Raw genomic sequence first — 23,576 nt, forward strand, 5'->3', positions numbered from 1 at the left:
CTGTATATGTATGTGTGTGTTTTGTAAGGAAAGCAGCCTTAAGCTGTACAGAGTTAGGGTTGGTGGGGTGGTGGTGGGGTTCCCACAGCTTGTACAAAAATCCCCCACAAAGGGACATACCAGCTTGGCTACGTTGCTTCTCTGAAATGCCCACTGGGCCTGGGAGCAGCACATGAAGTTTTGTGCACATCTGAAAACCTGTGACGGAGGCGAGGAAGCACAACTGGCCTGAGGGCGCCAGCTGAGCTGCGAGCTGCCAGTCCTTTAGTGAAGGCCTGCCCTGCAGCCCTGTTGCCGGAGTCACCGCCTTCTGCTCTGGGGCTGCCTGTTTCATGACAGTTTGGCCAATAATGATTTGGCTCCTGGGTGACAAAGCAGGTGAGGCTGGGCTATGTGTCAAGGACTTGATGGTGAGTGAAGGACACACATCTTCCATGGGGAAGGCTTCCTCAGGGACTGAGCCCAGTGGGAACAAGGAAGGAACTCAGCCAGAGGCTAAGTGGAGGGTTGGCTAAATCTGGCTCCCAGCCTGGGTTTGGACTCTTGTTTCCTTGGCTCCTTGGCCCCCTTTCCCCCTCCCCCACTCCTGCTCAGGTGGGGTGGTCGGGTGGTGGGGTAGGAGGAGGAGGGACACACCACCCCAGTGTCCTAGCGATGTATCTGTACAACGTGGTCAAGGACAGTCCCCTGGACCAGGGCCTCTGCCACTCCAGCGAGCAGGGGACCACTTGGGCTCTTGTTACATCGCAGACTGACGAGATCCGCAGCAGAGCCTGGATTCTCTATTTCTTTTTTTTTTTTTAATTTTATTTTTAAACTTTACATAATTGTATTAGTTTTGCCAAATATCAAAATGAGTCCGCCACAGGTATACATGTGTTCCCCATCCTGAACCCTCCTCCCTCCTCCCTCCCCATTCCATCCCTCTAGGTCGTCCCAGTGCACCAGCCCCAAGCATCCAGTATCGTGCATCGAACCTGGACTGGCAACTCGTTTCATACATTATATTTTACATGTTTCAATGCCATTCTCCCAAATCTTCCCACCCTCTCCCTCTCTCACAGAGTCCATAAGACTGTTCTATACATCAGTGTCTCTTTTGCTGTCTCGTACACAGGGTTATTGTTACCCTCTTTCTAAATTCCATATATATGCATTAGTATACTGTATTGGTGTTTTTCTTTCTGGCTTACTTCACTCTGTATAATAGGCTCCAGTTTCATCCACCTCATTAGAACTGATTCAAATGTATTCTTTTTAATGGCTGAGTAATACTCCATTGTGTATATGTACCATAGCTTTCTTATCCATTCATCTGCTGATGGACATCTAGGTTGCTTCCATGTCCTGGCTATTATAAACAGTGCTGCGATGAACATTGGGGTACACGTGTCTCTTTCCCTTCTGGTTTCCTCAGTGTGTATGCCCAGCAGTGGGATTGCTGCTGGATTCTCTATTTCTAAGGAGCCCCCAGGTGCTGCTGGTCCAAGCCCACCCTGGTTCCCAAGGACTGGATTCTTGGAGTTAGCAGGATGTGCTGGCATCATGGGAACACAGAGCTGGGTCCCCCGGCACTGGCTCTGTGACCGGCGGAACCCCCACACTGAGTCTTTTCCCATTCCCCACATACACTGACCCCTGATGCCGGGGGAACCACAGCAGAACCACACACACAGGCCTCTCTTCTGAGCCAGCTTCTCTGGAGCTCACCGGCCCCCTCCTCCCACTGGGACCCAGGGTTCTGCTGAACCGGCCCTGCCATGTGGCCGCCTGGCCCAGCCCTTGGCCCATTTCAGAAGCATGTAGCTATTGGTTTTCTGGGGTTCACCTCTGTTACCAAGGTTCCAGCAAAGATTCCCGTCCAGAGGGGGTCTGAGCTTTCTCCCACACCCTTGTGTGGTTGGTGGGGGACCTGCTGGGAGCAGGCTGTGATGTCAGGAAGGCCCCTGATCAAAGTGAGCCAATGATCTCTCCTTCCCCTTCCCTCAGCCAGGATCTTCTCAATTTCAGAGACAACAAAACGTCTCAAGATTCATTTAATAAACCAACAAGTCCTTTTCTTTCTTTCTTTATTTGAAGGACACTGGGAAAAGGGACAGCCCCCTGCCGAGACGGTTCTGGTCCATTAGTGGGGGCCAGAGGGGTGTCAGCAGGGTAGATTTAACAGAGCGGGGAGAGGGTCAAGGTTGGAGAAAGGGGAGGGGTCGAGGACGCCACTTCCCATGCGGAGTGACAGCTGGCACTTGGACTAGGTGAACTTGAATGGGGGATGGGAATGTGGTTTCGAGGCAGGTGGGGCTGCAGGCCTGGAGCCTGGGAAGGCCAGGACCCTCTCTTTCTGCCACAGGAACTGAACAGGGCCTTCTGCCTGTGGACCACCCGTCTTCTGTAGGATCTGGGTGCTGCCCTGTCCTGGCCAGCTGCCCTCTCCGCTCTGCGCTGGCTGCAGCCAGGAGCAGAGCCAGCCAAGGTCGTGGTCTCTCCAGCAAAGCCCCCAGATGCTGGGCGGCCTGGGAAGGGCTGGGGCTGGGGCCAAGGCAGGGAACATGTGGGTGGTGAGCAGATCCAGACAGCAGCACAGGGCAGGGCCCGTCTATGTCTGCACGTGGGTCAGCTGGATGTCGCCTCCCACCTCCAGGTTGTTGATGGCGGGCAGGTTCTTCAGGCGGTGGTGGTATTCAAACAGGTGCTGACCGTCCACGGCCACCTTGAAGCAGTGGCCTTCACACATGATCCACACCTGGACAGACAGGCCCCCGACATTCGCACCCCACCTGGGCTGTCCTCAAGCGGAAGGCACGCTCGTCTCCCTCCCTCCTTCCCAACTTCCCTAAACTTCAGTCAAGCAAGACCCACACCTGCACTTGAGCCACACCGAAGGATTCCCTCGTGCCCAAACCCGCCTCGTGCTGTCCTTCCCAGCACCTTTTCCGTATTCTGTTCCCCGCCTCGCACCCCCACCAAGAACATCATCGCTCCCCATCCTGCACACCTTGTCTACATGGATCACTGCTAACCCCTCTTCAGGATTCACCCTCCTTCCTCCAACCAGCCTTCCCACACCTCCTGTGCATTCACAGTCGCTCAGTTGTGTCCCATTCTTTACGACCCTTTGGACTTTAGCCCACCGGGCTCCTCAGTCCATGGGATTCTCCAGGCAAGACTACAGGAGTGGGTTGCCATTTCCTTCTCCAGGGGAATCTTTCCAACCCAGGGATGGAACCCATGTCTCTTACGTCTCCTGCATTGGCAGGCGGATGCTTTACTTGCTGAGCTATTGGGGAAACTCCCAACCTCCTGACCGCCATCGAGTCAAGTCAGATGCCCCCTTAGGCCTGGCCTATGTCATCCATACCCCTAGGACCCGGCGCACAGGCGTGGTCAGTGCTTGTGTTCCTGCGGCAGCCCCTTAACTTGTCTTTTCCTTCCCGACATCCTCCAGAGGCACCGGGAGCACTTCTGTTAGACTATCATCGTGCCCGCCGCACACTGACACCAGCAGAATGGTCCCTGCAAGCCAGGCACTGTCCTGAGCATGTCACGGACACGATCTCATTTCCTTCTTGCTTCTCTATGAGATTGGTATTACTTGTAGCCCCATATTTTGGATAAGGAAATGGAAGCACAGAGCAGTTAAGTCACTCGCTTAAGGTCACACAGCCATCAAAGTGTACCGCTCTCTGGCTTGAAACACACCAACACCTGGTACTAAAATCCAAATCCCTTCGCTGGCCCCCAAGGCCCTCTATTGGTCATTTTCAACTCTGGGAGAGGAGTATTAGGGGCATATTTCAAAGCACAGATGGGGCTTCCCTGGTGGTCCAGAGGTTAAGAATCCGCCTGCCAATGCAGGGGACACCAGTCTGGTCCCTGGTCTGGGAAGATTCCACACGTTACTGAGCAACTAAGCCCAGGTGCCACAACTACTGAGCCCACGAGCTGCAACAAGAGAAGCCACTGCCAACGAGAAGCCCATGCATCGCAACTGGAGAGCAGACCCGACTTGCCGCAACTAGAGAAAGCCTACGCACAGCAATGAAGACCCAGTGCACCCCCCCAAAAAAAATACAGGTGCCCAGGCTCACCCCCTCATGGGCCTGGGGTGGGGCCAGGCATTGATTTTTCTTTTTCAAGCTCTCAGGTGGTCTGAGTGTGTAGTCAGGGTTAAGAATCTAGCTCTGTGTCATCCCAGCCTCCAGAATTCCCACCCCCCACCCCTCACCTCCCTGTCCTCCCTGCTTCCTAGACAGGCCGTGTCCATGACCCTTCCCTCTGCTGCTCCTAAATCTTTGCAAGCTGGGCTCCTCCCACCACCCAGGTCCCACATGCACTCTGGCCTCCTCTGAGATCTGCCCCCTCCTAAGGCCGCAGGACCCTGGGGCTCACTTGTTCCTTATCCTACTTTGCTCTCCGCGTGGTACCCATTGCTATTCCACGGTGATCTGTCCATCGTTTCCTTCTTCCTCCTCCCACCTCGGTTGTAAACTCCATGGGGTCAGGACCTAGACTGCTGGCGTCATAACTGTCCCCCCAGCCCCTGGGGTACTTCCTGCTCAAAGTGTGCCTGGATGAAATAGCTGATAAATGACTGTTGAATGAGTGAGTGAGTGAGTGAATGAATGACACCTCATTCTCAAGTCCCATCCCACACTGATTGGCTGTGTGACCTTAGCAAGTGTGACCTTAGCAAGTAACCTACACGTGTGAATTAGTTTCCTTATCTGTAACAGCCGATAGTACCTGCCCCCTGCCTTATGCAGGACAGTAACAGTAAAAGATAATAGCAGTCATTTGGTGAACAGTTTCTCTTCTTCTGAGGCCAGGCCTCACACTAGAGGCGTCAACTCGTGTCTCGATCAATGTGCCCCCAGATGCCTTCCACCCGCTCCTCCATTTGCCCCTTGAGAGCCCCTTCAAGCTCCAGGTGGCAACATCTCACCGAGAAGCTCTGGCCTCGGAAGAAGGGCATCCCTCGTGGCAGGCTTCGCTCCTCAGACCCCCAAGAGCCGTTGATCTGTGTGTTGCGGACCACCGCATTCTCGTTGAAGCGGGGGTTCAGGTGGAAGGCGATGTTACTCCCTGAACGCAGGTTGATGTAGAACCTGGGGGGCAGGCCACTCCCATGGACTCTCTGCCCCGAGGCAGAGGGGTGGCCAGAATGACCTTGGGGTGTCTCTTCTCCCCGGGAGGCCTGGCTTACCTCTGAGCGCTGGGCAGGATGGTGCCCGACACCAGGATGCTCTTGGAGGGGTACAGCCCACCCAGGATGGAGGTGAAGTAAGGTAGCTGCTGTGGGGAGGGGATGGGGCAGGTCAGCCAGCAGCAGCCAGAGCAGCCGCCACCCTAGGGGGACCTTTGTGCCAATTTCTATACATCTGGACTGTCAGCCCACAATTTGCTGTGTCTGTATCTTCAAGAAAAAACTCCATGGTATCTTTACTTGGCTCAGTAAACGACAAAGAAAACCTTTCCAGCATTCCTCAAATTAATGGACATTTACCTTCAGGAAAAGAGCTTTGGTTGGACGCAAAGGATGCTTAGGCTGAGAAGGGGAGGCTGTATGATATGCTAAGGGTGAAGGGATGATTTTAAAGGTGAAAGCTCCTTTTGTTAAGTCTTCTAAGTTACTTGGAAGTTTCCAGAACTTCAGTTTACTAAGGCACTGCTTTTAATTTTGAAAGCTGCCCTCTCCCCCTCCCCCCAACGCTGCACAGCACAAACCAAACCTCCCCTCCTCCCCAAGAAACCACTTACGTAAACCGGGTTGGGATACACCGCGGGTGGGATCACGGGATTCTGTTGAAATGAGATTGAGAACGTCAGGGCGGGAGTGCGCACGCACGCGTATGCGAAACTCTGGTGAGACCGCACGTTCTAGAGAGGATGCTCCAATAGAAGACTGAAGTAGTAAAGGTTTCAGCTCTTGGGTTTTCCCAGCCACCCTCCTCCGCATATCAACCTTGGTGGGCCTTCCTGTCGTACTCCTGGATCCCATCATGGTCACCTGCCTCTCAGCCCCTCCAAGGACAGCCCCACTGACTCCAGGCTCCTGTGTGCTTTGTCTCGGCAGGAGGCGGAGGCGGAGAAGCAGCCTACGCCCTTGATCAGCAGTGACAGACATCCCAGGGTCTCGTCTTCTGGATGCAAGGTCTCATATCCAGATACTGGGAGCACTGCGCGCCACTCCCACCCCCACCCCAGGGACAGAAGGACCTGTTTTCCTGCCGGTCCCTGCTGCTGCTACTGCTAAGTCGCTTCAGTCGTATCCGACTCTGTGCGACCCCATAGACGGCAGCCTACCAGGCTCCTCCGTCCCTGGGATTCTCCAGGCAAGAACACTGGAGTGACCACTAAGGGATCAATTTCTTGCGCCGGTGGGTAAATCCAGCCTGATTCAGAACCTCTACTGACTCTAAGGAGAGTTTTGTGTGCATGTCCCCTGAGCGAAAGACCTCAGCCCCAAATGTCCCCACCTTCCTTGCTAAATTGTTTTCTTCCTGACCCTGGACCTAGAGAATTCAGCCTCTGGTAAAGGGGCACGTAGTGGGGCTGTGAGCTGATCAGAGTGTTCAGACTTACAGGGAACATCTGTCCAGGGGTGCTGTGTATGGTGTGGACGAAGGTCTGAGTCTGGAAGGAAGAAACCATGTTTTTAACCAGCTCTCACCTGTGCAAAGACCACCACCTGCCCCCAGAGGTGGCACTTAACACTTAACTCTCTCCTCATAGGAGAGTTTCATCTTGGGCTTGTAACCAGCCAGAAGGTACCTCCAAATTGGTGGGTAGAGATATTTCTTCTCTTAAGGGCATGAGATAGGGGCAAAGGTTTCTTCTGAGAACAAATATGCATTTGTGGTGTGTGGCCTGTCTTTCTTAGGGGAATCACTCCAGCATAGCTTCACTTTGCAGAAGGAAGAAGTGGAAGCGGGGTCTTGGCGTCCCATGGCTGCCCACAGACTGACAGGGGCCTGAGCAAACCAGTGGGCCTCGGGGCTGTTTCCCAATTCATCAGGGCTAGCCACCCTTCCCCCAACCCCAAACCCTCCTACTGTTACCACCACAGCCAGGCAGACGGTCCAGGGGTCTGGCCTGGGTGGCCCCACCTTCCAATGGGAGAAGCCCAGTGTTTGGCTTGCTTCCTCCTTTTAACCTACCACCCAGGGACTGAACCCAGGCCTCCTGCCTTGCAGGCAGATTCTTTACCTTCTGAGCCACCGGGAAAGTTGTTCTCTTCTAACCCACAGGAAGAAACAAAGCGAAAAGCTTCTAAAGAGAGAGCAAGAAACTTACAATGGGAGCTGAGTTGGCTGGCCAGATCCCTGGAGGCTGAAGGGGATGAGAAGCGAAAATAGTGGTTAACATTTGTGCCGCGTGAGGGTGAGATGGCGGCAAGACCTGTGGTAAGAAATGCCTCCTTCCTGCTGCCGAGCAAGCCTTCCTGAGCCTTCTGGGCGCCCAGATTCTCACCCATCCCCCCCCAGGATACACTGTGGTTATGCAACAGTGTCGGGGAGGGGTTGGAAGTGGAGGAGGGGGAGCTTTCCCACTGGCTCCTTCAGAAGGGGAAAGTGAAAGTGTTAGTCACTCAGTAGTGTCTGATTCTTTGTGACCCCATGGACAGTAGCTCGCCAGGTTCTTCTTTCCATGGGATTCTCCAGGCAAGAATACTGGAGCGGGTTGCCATTGCCTTCTCCAGGAGATCCTCCTGACCCAGGGATCGAACCCGAGTCTCCTGCATTGAAGGCAGATTCTTTATCATCTGAGCCACTGGCAAAGCCCTCAAAAGGAGAGGAGGCCATATCTGATGCAGACCATTTCACTTCCTTTAGCTCCCTGAGACAAAACCATTATTCCCAGTGCCCTAATTCACCCATAAGGTGAACACTAACATTGGCTGGAGATTTGTTGTGTGCCAGGCTCTGGCTTCAAGGCTTTACAAATGAGAGAGGCATCCTTACCTCCTGTTTTGCTGGTGAAGCAACCAGTTCTCAGAAAAATTAGGCAACTTGCCCAAGCTCACCCAGATAACAAGAGATAAAATCCAAAATGGTACCCAGTTCTTCTGATAGTATCCATCACGCCCCATCCTCCCCAGGCCAGGGCCAGAGTCGGGCTGCCCTGCAAAGGCTCCCTGGAGCTCTACCAATCCTGGGTCCACACGGCAGGAGGCAGGTGTCCTGGCTGCACCATGATGGGCATGGGAAGGGCTGGGTAGAGAGACCCCCCTCCCCTCAGTCCTCACTGCTTAAGTGGCTGAGGAAAGGGCAGGTCCTGCTCCCCTTCCTGTCCAAGACCTTGCCTTCACCCAGCAGACTGTTCCTCTTGCAAACCTATTCCACATTCATTAACTGAGTCCCTACTGCATGCGAGGCGCTGTGGAAAATGCTGGGATACATGAATGAACCAGCTACAGTCCGAGCCCACAGAGGGCCTGGTGGGTGTAGGGAAGCAGGGGAGAGGAGTGATGGAGAGACATACATAAGCACAGTTACATCAGGACATGATGACTGACGTAGCACAGAGATATCGAGAGTCTGTAGGGATGCAGGGGCATCCAGTGAGCCGCCGATCAGGGATGGAGCTCCACAGGAGCCACACTTAAGGAGAGCTTCGAAGGGCCATTCAGGGTTGGCTGGGGGTGAGTGGCAGAGCAAGCCTTCAGCACAGGGGCAGCACGTGCCAAAAGCATGGTGGCCCGAGACTGCTCGTGAGTAGTGAAAGCTACGTAAGCTTCATGGGTGAGGCCGGGAGGGAGACTGGGGCAAGCCTGGGGAGGATTCTGCAGATTCTGCTGGGGAGTCTGGGCTTTCTCTAGAAGGACTTGGGGGCCTTTAGGACTTTAAAACATGGGGAAGATGAAATTGGATTTGTGCGTGGGAACAAACAGTGGTGGTGGGTGGGTGGGTGTGTGGGGGTGGAGAGCCAGGCCATGGGTGGGGTGGTGAGGGGGCGGATGGCCTGGACCAAGCCAGTGGCTTTGGGAGGAGAGGCACTGGTGCCCTGGAGAGATAATGAGGGAAGGAAGAGCTGAGGACAACTCCCAGGTCCCCAGCTCTGGGCTTGGGGGTGTGGATGAACCTTTGGGCATAACGGGGCCTGGAGACCCTGGTTAGCCTGCTGACTAGACCAGTGTCTCAGACACTGTGTCCTTCGTGCTGATGGTTCAGCCTCCCCAGGCCTCTGTTAAACTCACATTTGATTTGCGCCCCCTGGGCCTGGGTGGGAGACAGGCAGCCTGGGAGAACTGCACCTTGGAGCAGGCGGGCTGCTTGGGAGCTGCGCGGATGTTCTGTTAAAACAAAAGGCGCCATGGGGTGAACAGAAGTGTTAATGGAGCCAAGGAAGAGTGGGAAAGCAGGGGCCAGGCAGGGAGGAGCCAACCAGACAGGTGGGGGAGCGAGGGATGCGCAGGACCCGCAGAGGGAAGGCTGGGCTGCAGGGATGACAGCAGGCTAGCCAGCGCTCTCTCCACCTCCATCTCGCTCTCCATCTCTCTCCACCTCCATCTCTCCACCTCCATCTCTCTCTCTCTCCACTTCCATCTCGCTCTCCATCTCTCTCCACCTCCATCCATCTCTCTCCACCTCCATCTCTCTCTACCTCGATCTCTCTCCACCTCCATCTCTCTCTACCTTGATCTCTCTCCACCTCCATCTCTCTCTCTGCCTCGATCTCTCTCCATCTCCATCCATCTCTCTCCACCTCCATCTCTCCACCTCCATCTCTCCACCTCCATCTCTCTCTCTCTCCACTTCCATCTCGCTCTCCATCTCTCTCCACCTCCATCCATCTCTCTCCACCTCCATCTCTCTCTACCTCGATCTCTCTCCACCTCCATCTCTCTCTACCTTGATCTCTCTCCACCTCCATCTCTCTCTCTGCCTCGGTCTCTCTCCACCTCCATCCATCTCTCTCCACCTCCATCTCTCTCTCTGCCTCGGTCTCTCTCCACCTCCATCCATCTCTCTCCACCTCCATGTCTCTCTCTGCCTCGATCTCTCTCCACCTCCATCTCTCTTTCCATCTCTCTCCACCTTATCTCTCTTTCCATCCCTCTCCATCTCTCTCCACCTCCCTCTCTCTCCTTCTCCATCTCTCCATCTCCACCTCCATCTCTCTTTCTATCACTGTCTCTCTCTCCATCTCTCTTTCCACTTCCTCTCTCCACCTGCACCTCGATCTCTCTGTCTCTCTCTCCACCTCCATCTCTCTCTCCATCTCTACTTTTCTCTCCTCCTCCACCCCCATGGGAGAGAGTTAAGGAGGGAAGGAATATGAAAGATGGAGACCAAAGAAGAGGACCCTGTATTTATTAAGGGCGTGATGCGTGCCTTTCCCATCTCAAGGCGCATGCACAGGTATCAGAGTGGTGGCAATAGCTCCCAATCAGTGGCCTGAGGCCCTGCAGAATGTGGGCCCACCATACCCCAGTCTTCCCAGTTTTCACACCAAAAAACCGAAATCCAGATTTCCATGTGCTATCACCTGACCTTTTTCCTGCTACACTGTGGCAGAATGCACGTCCCATAGAAAAGACCATCTTAACTACTTTTTAAGTGTGTGGGTCAGTGGTGTCAGGTTGATTTCCATAGTTGTGCAACCATCCCCACCATCCAACTCCAAAACTCTTTCATCTTGTAAAACTGCCCCTGACCTTTTAGATGTTGGTTACATGTTAAAAATTTCAGAACGCAGAGAAGATCAAATAGACCTGGGAGTGGCCCAGCAGGCTGTGCTGTGCCCTCGATGGCTGTGACCTCACTGAGCTGACACAGTGACCCGTGGGGCAGCAGACCCTGCTCCTCGCACAGCTGAGGAAACTGGGGCTGGGAGAGGTGAAGTCACCTGTCTCAGATCCCCCAACCGATGAGAATGGCAGAGCTGGGGATTTGAGTTGGATCCAGTTTGATTCCCAAGCCCAGGTTCTTTCTACCACCACACGACCTCCTAAGCAGAGTGGGGATAGAGAGAAACAGAGACGAGTGGCATCTGAGTCCAGAAGACTGAGCGGGTGTCCCAGACAGAGACAGCGACAGAAGGAGGAGGGGAAGAGGGAGCTGGGGGCGTGGAAAGGAGGCTGGCTGGCACTTTGAGTCCATGCAGCAGGGCCCAGGCCCAGGGAACTGGGCCCCGCTCCCAGCCCCGGGGGACGAGTGCTGGGTGGACAGTCTGACCTGGAAGCTGATGGAGGACAGCTGCACGATGCCCGTGATGCTGATGGCGTCGACGCGGTGGAAGGGCACGCGGTGGGCATACTGCGTGAAGAGGTTCCCGTTCACCATCACCTGCCGAGAGACGTGCACATGCCAGGGAAGGGGACCCCAGCCAGGTGGGAGCACACCTGGGCCTCTGGGACCCCTGCTTCTAGAAGTTTAGACCTGCATCTAGTTTTCACATTTATTCCCTGTAGATCCGGGCATCAGCCTTCAGAGGTGTGCCAGTCACAGGAACATGCTTGGGACCCAAAGGGCATCCAGACACTATCTCTGTCTGGCTCTAGTCGTTGCTTTTTCATTCTTTTGGTTGTTTGTTTATTGCAGTAGTTTGTCTTTCTAAGCATAGCTCACCTGGGGTATTACTGAAACATGCATATTGAAATATACATACAAATGTTGGTGGGGAGCAGAGGAGAGGTGACGTCAGGTTATATGACAAGGGTGTGACGACATTCATGTTCACAAAGAGAAGCACAGACACAGATGGACTCACCCCGCCCCCTCCTTCTTCCCAAGCCCAGAGACACTGCTCTGCTTGCCAAAGCAATGTGCAATGTCCTGCTGCTGCTGCTAAGTAAAACCAAGTCATTAATTACACCTGGATAAAGGCACCAACAAAGTAACAGGAAAAAGAAATGTTCCCAGGGACCTGGAGTGGAAGAAGGGGTACAACAGAGAAATGGAAATAACTTGGACTGTAAAGACACCAGGAGGCCAAAAAGCCCCATGGTGACTTCTAGTGCTTATTTCTGGAGTAAAAGAAGCAACTACACTTGTAAATGCAGGGGAAGGTGTAAGGGGACTGCAGCCTTACAAGGAAATGATCCTCTTCTCTGTACAAAGGTGTTGTTCACGTGACTATTTTAAGACCATACATGGCGCCTGATCGAGACAGGGGACAGGCAGCTGAAGGGACGAGAGGAGAGTTCCAACTCACCCTGAACTCTGAGCTCTGTACCTGGAAGCAGAGCTCAAACGAATACCCCCTCTGGAAGGGCATATGCATCTTCCTCTCCTCCGTCCCCCAGCTTCCTCTCTGCTTCGTGTTGCAGACCACATACCCACCCTCTTCAAACCGAGGATTGAAGTGGAAGGCAATGTCACTGTCGTTATGGCCGGTCTGAAGGTTCACAGCAAACCTAGATGGGGGGAAATCAGGCGGTGCTTGGTGTCCTGGTTTACTCTCAGGGGTGGGAGCAGGAAGTCCTCACACTTTTGACTGACATCCGTCTGGGAACCTGCACACAGCCTGCATGGCTGGTTGGTGCCCATCCCTAGTCTGCTGCTGTCTGTTTTGTTCACCTAATTTGCACTAATGTGTTTATGTTCAGTTACCACATTTTGCCCCTTACAGTGTGAATTTCTCTGGGTAAAGAAATTTGTATCCAAGTTGGAACTCGAAAAATGTGCCTGGAAGTGACAGCCTTTTGGACCAAGTGGTCGCCGAGGCCTGCCCAAGTCCACTAAGTTGGGACAGAAGAGGACAAGTGGAAAGAACTGGTGGGACCCCTACAGAGACGGTGTCTAAAGGGGAGACGTAGAATAAACCCCAGCTCTCCGGGCATAGAGGCAGTTGTATGTCCACCTGCCCCCAGTGAGGTCAGCAGGCCTGGACCCCGAGCCCAGCTCTGCTCTGTTTGTCGTTTGCAATGACCAAGACCACGCTATTCAAGCTGCCCCACCCAGGAAAGGGGGTGATTGCCTTCCTTCAGGGATGATGATCGAGGCGGCCAGAGGATGCCAAGTAAGTGATTCTTTGTTCCCATCTCTCCTCACCTTCCCAACCTCCTCTGGGTACAGCCATGACTCTAAGGTGAGGGCTAAAAAAAAAAGGAGCTTCCAAGGGGCCTGGCTTATGAAGGGGGTGCAATCAATGTTTGTTCTGACTTTTCCCAGATGGAACTCCTGCATATCCCCAGACCAAGTTCTGATCTGAGGTTCTCCAGCAAGAATTCTGTCCCACCACCTTGCCTGAACTCAGAACCAGTGCGGTTCACAGCCTGCTTCTTCAAGTCACTCTGGTCTCCCCAACCAACACACAGCAGTCGGAGAGCACGCCTCGTTCCCGTGCCAGCCCCACAGAGCCAGGCGCTGCAGCACACCCATGGGCGGCCCTCAGCGGACATTCTATCTGCAGGGCCCAGTTTTGGTTTTTTCTTTGTTTGGACTGTGCAGCATGGCCTGCAGGATCTTAGCTCCTCAACTAAGGATGGCACCCTTGCCCGCTGTAGCAGAAGCGTGGAGGGGTGCCCACGCGCCTTCCAGGAAAGCCTGAGAACCCATTGCTTTATCAGTTGCGAGGGTGAGTTTGGGGTGTTGTCCTCAACACTAAGGTGCTTGATGAGCTCTCAGCCAGCAAGACCAACAGAACTGGCCGGGACCTGAGCCCTAGATGCTCCCTCCGGGAACACCAAAAGGAAAGGATGTTCCAAGTGATTCTAGAGTGAGAAAATCGAAGTCCCTGTTCCTCTTAAAGTGAAGAATAGTGTTTCTGAAATATCGGGGTGTAATTTTCCCTTTGCCATCCTCCAGCTTCATGGCTGTGTTCCTTTGAAAATTCTGCCCCAGGGAAGGAGAGAACAGCAGCTCCCATCAGAAGGGGGACCATCGGAGGTAGAGACAGGTCTGTTAGACAGAGTGGAGTAGAAAGCCCTCCTGTGCTGGGAGGAAGGGTCGGCACAGGGAGGGAGAGAGAGGAGGGATGGGAGTTCAGAGACAAGGGTCCCGATTCCCCTGCTGGGACGGTTTCTGGGAAACCAGGTGCCTCACCTCCCTCTGAGTCCCCTGGGGGCACTCAGGGCTCTCAGAGTCCCATGGTCAGTGTGGCTGTGTCACCTGGCAGGGGAGGCAGTGGCAGAGGAAGTCATCTAGAGGCTTCTGAGAGAAGTCATGTGTCCAGAGGGGTCTCGGTGTACACTGTGGACCTCAGGGTGCAGCCCACCTGGACCCCACCCACACAGGCACATGTTGCAGGCCTCTGGGTCACCCGGCCCTCAGCAGGGGTCAGTCAGGGCTGCTTGAGCCACTGATGACCCTCCCACCTCTGAGAATATGTGCAAGCTCTTCTGTGTTCCCAGACAGTGCACCTCGGGAAGGAGGGGGATGGGAAACAGAGCCGAGATATTTATTCTTTGAATTGACTTTAGTAGCCAAGACCTTGAAACTGAAAGACACCAAACCGCAACCTCGAGGGCAAGTTTAGATATTTCCACGTCAGCCCACATGAGGTTTCTGAAGCAGATGCAGGTGCCTGCAGGAAATGGAGGGAGTTGACGTGTCTGCAGCTCTGGGTCATCGTGTATGAGGTTCAGTCCCAGAACTCTGCTCTGGGCTGGCCTGCTTCCCTCCTTAGACTGTGAGCCTCCATTCCCCCTGTCTCTGGGGAGTCTGCTTAATGGTGCCCTGGATGCTACAAGCAGGTGGCCGGGGTCTCATGCATTGTTGGCAGGGCCGGGCCCTTCCCATCCCCAGAGCCAGGTGTGGACACTTGGAGGATGCTGGGTGGACCCTCCTGAGCTGACAGCACCATGGTTCACTCAGGGCGAGGCTGAGAGAGACAATTCCCGGTACCTGTTCCCGCCTGAGGGAAGAACGGTCCCAATGATGGTGATCTTGTGTCCATCCTGGAGACCCCCTTGGATCATCCCAGTGAAGGGGACAACCTGTGGGGAGGAGATGGTGGTCAGTGTCTCCTGCTTCCTTCTCTCCACACTAGAGAAAGCCTGCATACAACCTAGTGCAGACATAAAAAGATTTTAATAAAACAAATAAATAGATAAAGGATCCATGGTTCTGGTGAAGAGCCTTCATTTTAGAGCCAGGCATCCTCCAGGTTTGAATCCTGATTCTGCTGCTTGTTACCTGAATGGCCTCGGGAAGCTTACGTAACTTCTCTTTGCCTCAGTTTCCTCATTTGTGAAATAGGGATAAACCCTACTTTTGGGGTGAGATTCATGATTGAATGAGAAAGTCTGTGGAAGATTCCATCGTGTAGTAGGCTGTCTCTCTATCACCCCCCACCCCCACCACTGCTTCCACCTTGGTCTCTGAGCAAAATTCCTAAATTAGTTACATCTCAACTTTCGAAGCTTCCTTCCAAATGCCTGATGGGGTTCTACAAACTGCCTTACACACTGTACTATCTCCTAGTCAATTTTCACATTTTTCAAGCTGTTGAAGTCTTGTCTACCTTCTCCTTTAAGTCAATTCCCTATGAAAATTAAATGCTTATATAAAATGGATAATCAACAAAGACCTACAGTATGGCACAGGTAACTCTGGTCAATGATATGGAGCAACCTACACGGGAAAAGAATTTGGAAAAGAATAGATACATATATATGTATAACGAATCACTTTGCTGTACACCTGAAACTAACATAGCATTGTTAATCAACTATACTCCAATAGAAAATAAAAATATAGAAACTTTTTTTTTTAAAAAAAGAAGGAAAAAACTCTCTCTCTCACACACACACACACACACACACATGCAGTGCTACCAGAAATGAGGTAAGTGATTTACATATTTGAGCTGGCCAAGGAGGGGACAGTAGGGAGTGCTGGGGACTGCAGCAAAGTAGGCATCATCTTCCTTATCTAAAGAGCAGTGTCCACTCAGCTGTAACTGGTAATTACCTTCCAGTCCAGTGTGGACAGAGCTTCCAGCTTACTAGGAGAAGACAGAAATCTGGATTTTTTTTTTTCTCTGTAAAGCTTTCTACTTTCTGGGGCAAAAATCCTTTTCAAAAGGATTGTAGAAGAGTTTCTTTGTGATAGAGACACATAATGAATGTTTGCAATGAGCTGATATATCTAGATTTGCTGCAAAATAATCCAGGGGTGGAAAGGGAAGGAGGGTTGGATAGAAGTGAAGCAGATAGGTCAAGAGCTGAAACTGAGGGATGGGTGTGTGTTGTTTATGATACTGTTCTCTCCACATTATATATTTTCTTTGGCAGCAAATTAAAGTAAACACTGTGAAGACCAAACAAAAAGCACCCACAAGCCCAGTTCAGTCCTACCCTGTGTCCTTGAGCCGTGCAACCCACTCAGAGTCCAGGGAAGCCCCTCCGAGCCCGGTGTGCACAGCTGGCCCTGGGAGATAACCAGTGACACCAGGATCCCATTCAGACAGACTGTGCTCTCCATGCACCTTGGGCAGAGGTGTCTTTTGTGCCCCCCAGGTCAGGTCTGAACTCTGCCAGTAAATACTTTGGTGACCTTAAGCAAATCACAACGTCTCTGCACCTCTGAGTTCTTTCTGTTGTCTGTCCATGTCAGTGATTTTGGAGTTGAATCAGCCTGACACAGTGAGGCTGACCAGCATGGTGGACTTTCCTGAAGAAGAATCCCCTTATTTGTTCGTTGAAGCCTCGTAAGAGCCTTTCATACCATCGTGAAAGACAAGGTTTAAAATATATCCTTTTGGCCGCATGGGCGCCTCCCTCAAGCATATTCACATGAAGGTATAAAGAACTGAAAGCACAGTGTGATGGGATGAGGTCCTCAGGGCACAGAAGGAAGGCGGGATGGAGGAAGCCCTATGTGGGCAGTACAGTTAATCTTAGGAAATGTGTGTGTGTGTGTATGTGTGTGTGTGTGTGTGTGTGTGTGTGTGTGTGTGTGTGTATGTGTGTTAGTTGCTCAGTCATGTCCAACTTTTTGCAACCCCATGGACTACAGTGCCAGGCTCCTCTGTCCGTAGGATTTTCCAGGCAAGAGTACTGGAGTGGGTTGCCATTCCCTTCTCCAGGGGATCTTTCTGACACAGGGATTGAACCTAAGTCTCCTGCATGGCAGGGAGATTCTAACGTCTGAGCCACCAAGGAGCCGTGGCTCAGACAGTAAAGAATCTTAGGAAATGATTCCCCCTAAAAGCTTTGTGAGATTTTAATGTCTTATATGACATCCTCAAATTCTGAAACACAAGATTATTTCAAATTGAGTATAGTCCTAAAGACAAGATTATTATAGCTGCATTATAATTGTAAAGAATCAGAAGCATGTCCAAAAGTCCACCAGGAAGAAAATAGTGAAATTAATTTGGTATTTCCACACAATGGACTTTATGGAGACTCGATAAAAGAAGAGGAAGAAGGGAACTCTGAGAATTGATATGCAATGATGCCACATGGATTATTTAAAAAATGGGTGGGGGAGGCTATATACATATATTTACTAATTATAAATAAAGCATTATGTAAAAACATTTCTGGAATGATTCAAACAAACCATTAATATTGGTTGACTCCAAGGAGGGTAGGGTGGACTGAATAATTACCACTCTCCCCTCTGCCCTACCAAAAATGTCTACATGATAATTCCTGGAAGTTGTGAATATACTACTTTATACAGCAAAGGGGGTTTGCAGATGTGATTAGGTTAAGGACCTTGAGATAGGTTATTGCAGATTATCTGCATGGGCCCAGTGTAGTCACAGGGTCCTCAAAGAGGGAGGCCGAAGAGGAGGGTCAGTAGTAGATGTGACAACAGAAGCGAGAAACTGCTAGCTTTAAAGAAGGAGGAAGGGGCCACAAGCCAACGCAAGCGGGCAGCCTCGGGAAACTGGGAAAGTCAAGGAAGCATTCTCCCCTGTAGCCTCCAGAAGAGAACCGCCTTGCTGACACTTTGATTTTAGATTTTGACCTCAGAACTGTAACAGAATAAACTTGTATTGCTTTCAGCCTGGCTGGCCAAGGACCCCTCCATGCATGTGTGTGTTGTGTGTCTGTGATCTTAGCAAGAAACAGCAGCACCTAGAGGACTTGGAGGAAGGATTTTTAAGTTGGATTTATGGTTCCACAGCATGGACTCGCCTCCCAACTCCCCAGGCTGGCAGCTCTGATGTTGCCCAAGTCACATGACCTGTCTGCACCCCAGTTCCCTCCTCAGAACGGTGAGACACGAGTGAGGCCAGCCTGGCAGTGTCCTTGACAGAATTAGGTGAAAGGCTAAGTGCAAAGCCCTTGGCTGGAAAGACTTGACAAGGGTAGCTGTCTGCAGCAGGATGACTTAATCCTTCTGCTGGGATCGAACTAGGTCTCAGCTCTTGGCCATGCCTGGAGACTGAGGATATTTCCCTCCTCTTCATATCCTTCCAGAAAGAAGAACCAGGCCCTGCAGGCCAGGGGTGGGCAGTCCCCTTCTGGAGACCCAGTGTCACAGAGGCCACCCAGCCATACCTGGCTAGGGGGCTCACCCACAGAGGGCAGCACCGCTACCCTTTGGTGGCCTCCCTTCCGTGTCTTTGTTATCTCATTATCCCATTTCCTCTAAACCACACAGCTCATTATTGGTGACATGTTTACAGATGAGGAAACAGGAACAAGAAGGTTGGCCAACTTTCCCGAAGTCACACAGCTGGGCAGTGATAGAGACAGGTTTGAATCCCAACATCCATGCTTTTATCCCCCACCCAGGCCGCTTCTCACAGTGAAACCCTGATCCTGTTGGACCGAACAGCGAGTCGTGTCCTGACTCTGACGGCTGCTGCCCTCTGGCCCTTTGGGGGCTGGGCCAGATGAGACCAGAGCGGGGCATTGGCGAGCAATAGGGGTGCTCCTGAGGCATTTCCTAGAGGCACTGACTCAGCCGATTGGCCGGGCGGGTGACCCTCATGTTGCACTTGGGAGGAAGTGGGGTCCCGGATACTAAAGGTCACTGGGTGGCCTGGGGGCAGGTGGCCACGTGGGGTGGACAGTGCTGCCGGTCCCTGGGGGGCTGCACCAGCCTCTTTCTCGTCCAGACTCTGAGGCCTTGCTGTCAGTAGAAGGAATTTCCTTCTAATTTCAAATCTTTGGCTTTTGAATCCAAGGATTAGAAAGGAAAAATGTGTCTTCAGGATAATAAAACGTCAGGGCCCGGAAGGGGCTCCGGGTCCCCCCTCTGAGGGAGAAGGAAACCTAGGTGTCACATCCTGACCCTGAGGTCACTGTGGAAGCACCCACTGCGGGGGCCCAGCTTCCTCCAACCCCAACAGGAGCCCCCCAAAGTGGGCTGAGGGCCACTGGACACTGCCTGGAGCAAGCAGGCCCAGCGGGACCCCCAGGGAGGTGGGCTTGAGTGTGGAGTCGAGCAGTCCCCAGTACCTGCTGTCCCCCCACCCTTCCCCAGGAAGGACTCCATCAGCCCACCTGCCCAGCCTGTCAGGAAGCTGAGGTCGGGAGAGGCTCCTACTGAAGGACCAGGCCCAGGACACAGGGAGCATGGAGATCTCCTGAGACCCGGCCTGCCACCTGCCTGCTTCCTGCTCACCCAGGGCTCTCTCTACATGGGCACTTGCTTCCTTGGTCACTTACCATCTGGGGACTTTTGACAAGTGACTTCCACCTGTCTGAACCTGTTTTCCATTTATGACCTGGGGATGATAAGGTTCACAGAGTTTAAACACCACCTGCAATAGGCCTCTACACAAGAGGCAAAGGGCACAAGACGCAGCCCTTGCACCCCACAGGGCCCCTCTCCCCCATAACTCCCCAGAGGGTCCTTCTCAGATAGCCTTGACCTGCCCTGCCTTACTCTCTCCCCCGTCAGGGAGCAGACACCTCCTCAGGAGGCCTTCCCTGCCACCCCCAGACTCCTATTAATTCTAAACACTTCCACAGTGAGCCAGACACCTTTCACCTTTCACCTTTCTCAGTGGACTACCTAACTTAATTCTTCCCCCAGCCCTAGGCGGTGACTTGAGGATTATCTCCATTGTACAGATGCAAAAATTGAGGCCCAGAGACGTAAAGCAACTTGCTGGAGGTTGTGTGTGCATGCCTGCTCAGTGGTTTAGTCGTGTACAGCTGTTTAGTCATGTCCCTTTGGCATGTAGCCCGCCAGGCTCCTCTGTCCATGGGACTTTCCAGGCAAGAATGCTGGAATGCATTGCGTTTCCTGCATTTCCTCCTCCAAGAGATCCTCCTCACCCAGGGATGGGGTCTGCATCTCCTGCACTGGCAGGCGGATTCTTTACCACTGAGCCACCTGGCATGCTTGTGGTCACCCAGCTAGTACATGGCTGAACCCAGGGAGGCCATCTTCAAGGTAAGTGCATTTCGCTTCCACGCTGGGTTGTTAGCCTCCCCAGAAGCCCTGTGTACCTCTCCCTTCGTGCAAAGGAAAATGATTAATAATCTCTTTTCTGGTTATGATGTGGGCCCTTCTTCCCCCACTGAGCATCTAGAGCAGGAGTGGCAGCCAGAGAAAGTTCAGTAAACCTTTGCTTACGGAATCCTCGTGACGCTCATCCGCTGCAGCCCTGCGTGGTGCTAGGGGGACGAGACGAGCTTGGAGCAGAAATTCTGTCAGGAGCACGCCGGCTGGTGTGTCTGCCTTTCTTGTGTTCTCATTTGTATGCCCCCCGCCCCCCATTCCCTGCAAGAGCTCCTGTCACCTGCAGGAGCTGTGACACCTGTCCCTCCCCTCCCCCAGCTGAGGCCACCCCTAGCCCTGGGAACTCACTGGGTTTATGTAGGAAGCCTGGGCACCACCAAAGGCCATGTCTCCACCGCCTCTGTAGCCACTGCCACTTCGCCCGCTGGCTTAATGAAGAAATAGAAACCTAAGCAATCTGGCAGTTATTCAATGGGGAGGAGCCCAGGGCAAGAGGAAATGGGTGGAGACGAACAGCAGGGGATAGAAGCGGATGCTCCTCCAGTGCTCTCTCTCCTCTCTCCTGTGCTCCGCCCCGAGTCAGAACAGGTCCCAGAAGTTCCTGTAGGCTCTGAGATCCTCACCGCATGCACACCACAGCGAGCTTCTCGGAGACACGCCCCGATGTTGTGGTTGTGTCATGAATGTCCAGACAACAGTGGGACTGCTTGGCACGGCCCATGCAGATGGGGGCTGCCTGTGCATGGGGTGGCAGTGGTACTGGGAAGGCCTGACTATAACCGTTTTTCCAGGCAGAGTAACAGAGGCTCAGAGAGTCTAAGGGTCATGCCTAAGGTCACACAGCTCATCAGTGGCAGCTGAGCCATCTGAGGCCACTCGCTGGTGGTGGTGTTCAGTTGCTCAGTCGTATCTGACTCTTTGTGACTCCATGGACTGCAGCACGCCAGCTTTCCCTGTCCTTCACCATCTCCTGGAGCTTGCTCAAGCCCATGTTCATTGAGTCCATGATGCCACCCAACCATCTCATCCTCTGTCGCCCCACTTTTCCTCCTGCCCTCAATCTTTCCCAGCATCACGGTCTTTTCCAATGAATTGGCCCTTTGCATCAGGTAGCCAAAGTATTGGAGCTTCATCTTCAACATCAGTGCTTCCAATGTATATTCAGGGTTCATTTCCTTTGGGATTGACTGGTTTGATTTCCTTGCAGTCCAAGGTACTTTCAAGAGTCTTCTCTAGCACCACAGTTCAAAAGCATCAGTAGGGTCTGGAAAAGGTATCCTCCCCTTTAAAATTCTATTCCTAATATAAAAACATTATCATGTTGGGACTTCCCTGGTGGTCCAATGGTTAGGACTCTGCACTTCCACTGCAGGGAGCATGGGTTCGATCCCTGGTAAGGGAACTAAGAGTCTATATGCTGCCTGGTATGGAAAAAAGAAAAGAAAAACATAATCACGTAGAAAGAAATGTCTTGCAAATATAAAACCTCACATTGAAGTTTACCTTGAAGCGAAGTGAAGTGAAAGTTGCTCAGTCGTGTCCAACTCTTTGCAGCATCATGGACTGTAGCCTGCCGGGAGCCGGTGAGGCATTCCACTCGTGACAAAGGTAATGAGGAAGGAGGCTCGGCATACGCAAAGGCGGGATCTAGCCTCAGGAGTCCCCCTGGATATTCTCGAGCATCTAGCCCCCAAAAAACCAGAGTCTGCCTACTTTATTGCTTTGTGCTCTCACCTCTGACTTTACTGGGGGCTGTCCCCCACCACCATCTTACTCTCTCTGTCAAAGAGTTAACTTACAGCTCCAATTAATAAAGTTCTTGGGCAATTAGGATTGTTTAAATCCAAACCCCACAGATAGCTCTCTAACTCGCCTGACAAGTTTACCCGGTCTCCTACAGCTATGCATACGGTTGTTTACAGTCTCCCAGCCTCGAGAGGCACGGGAAGCTTAAGATATTCAAATAGCTTAGAGCCTCTCAGAGAGTTAGAAACTGTCAGAATAAACTAGTAAAGGATTTCATTGATGAGCCAATGCTTGCTGCCAAGTTTCCACATCCCCTGAATTGTATCCTTGAATGTGTATTAATTAATATAGTTGGTATGTAGAAAAAATAAGTAGTGGCTTTAGTGTTAGCAACTTTAGACCCTTAAGGTAATAAATTCTTTCCTTTGTTGTAAACCCATTATGCCTCTGCCCTATAGGAATGCAATTTTATCTAACACCTTGGGAAGATGGCACCAAACCTTAGAATAATTACTCTTAGAGAAAATAAGTCTTACGGTTGATAAACCTTTGTCAAGAGTCATAAAATGTTAATAGGCCTTCTGGCCAGAAGATGATGTAAATCACCTAAACCATTTGTATACGATAAATTTGCAGGAAAGAAACTCTAGTTTTTGATAAGGATCAAAGACTGCTGACTTTGCATCCCCTATTATCCTCTATGTGTAACTTAGGGTATTAAAGCCCCTGTTGAAAATAAAGCTACGGGCCTTGCTCACCAAAGCTTGGTCTCCCCATGTCATTTTTCTCCTTAACTTCCAGCTGAGTCTCCATCTGGAGCGCAGAGGTCCTCTGCGACCATTTATTTGCCTGGGCTTCTAAGACCCACTCGAGAAGGTGTCTAAGGTGGGGCACATTCCGCTATTCGAGAGGGCACCTGCGGCCTCCGTGGTCAGAGCTAACCTGGTGTCACAGGTTATATTGATTTTCCGCGTAAACCAAGCTACTCAGCCTCTTTTCTCCACTGAATTTTCCTAATGAGCTATCCTCATTCTATTATTCTTTATATCTTTAATGAATAAATAAATAAATAGGTCGCCGACGCCATCTCCCCTTCGAATACTCTGGATCAGCAGGGGCTGGACCTTGGCAGTCGCCTGCCAGGCTCCTCTGTCTATGGAATTCTTCAGGCCAGAATACTGGAGTTGGTAACCTTTCCCTTATCCAGGGGATCTTCCAAACCCAGGGATCAAACCCAGGTCTTCAGCAATGCAGGCAGAATTGTTACCATCTGAGCCACCAGGGAAGCCCAAGAATACTGGAGGGGTAGCCTATCCCTTCTTGAGGGGATCTTCCCAACTCAGGACTTGAACCGGAGTCTCCTGCATTGCAGGCGGATTCTTTACCAGCTGAGCTACCAGGAAAGCCCAAGGTTACCTTAGCATTGTGTATAATGATGCCCCAGGAGCTTCTGATCCTTTTCTCTACCAATTTCTCTCTCTCTTCTCTCTCCCTTGATTTTGGACTTTAGAA

At 52.1% G+C, this 23,576-nt stretch overlaps 1 protein-coding gene across 4 annotated transcripts; it reads right to left on the bottom strand.

Moving 5' to 3' along the window:
* Positions 1-2,052: 2,052 nt before the first annotated feature.
* On the bottom strand, positions 2,053-20,746 carry LGALS9 (galectin 9). Of its 4 annotated transcripts, none has more exons than XM_055577176.1 (11): positions 20,667-20,746; positions 14,787-14,878; positions 12,154-12,355; positions 11,175-11,285; positions 9,194-9,289; positions 7,291-7,326; positions 6,580-6,630; positions 5,755-5,796; positions 5,201-5,286; positions 4,940-5,102; positions 2,053-2,740 (listed from the first exon to the last, which is right to left on the bottom strand). In XM_055577176.1, the coding sequence occupies exons 1-11, from the start codon at positions 20,703-20,705 to the stop codon at positions 2,594-2,596; spliced, it is 1,065 nt and encodes a 354-aa protein (XP_055433151.1). In that variant the 5' UTR covers positions 20,706-20,746; the 3' UTR covers positions 2,053-2,593. The 4 variants fall into 4 exon arrangements, with proteins under 4 accessions (XP_055433151.1, XP_055433150.1, XP_055433152.1 ...); XM_055577175.1 differs by having other exon boundaries at positions 5,201-5,289; XM_055577177.1 differs by lacking the exon at positions 9,194-9,289 and having other exon boundaries at positions 5,201-5,289.
* Positions 20,747-23,576: the final 2,830 nt, after the last annotated feature.

Source organism: Bubalus kerabau, chromosome 4 (assembly GCF_029407905.1).
Source record: "Bubalus kerabau isolate K-KA32 ecotype Philippines breed swamp buffalo chromosome 4, PCC_UOA_SB_1v2, whole genome shotgun sequence".
NCBI lineage: Eukaryota > Metazoa > Chordata > Mammalia > Artiodactyla > Bovidae > Bubalus > Bubalus kerabau.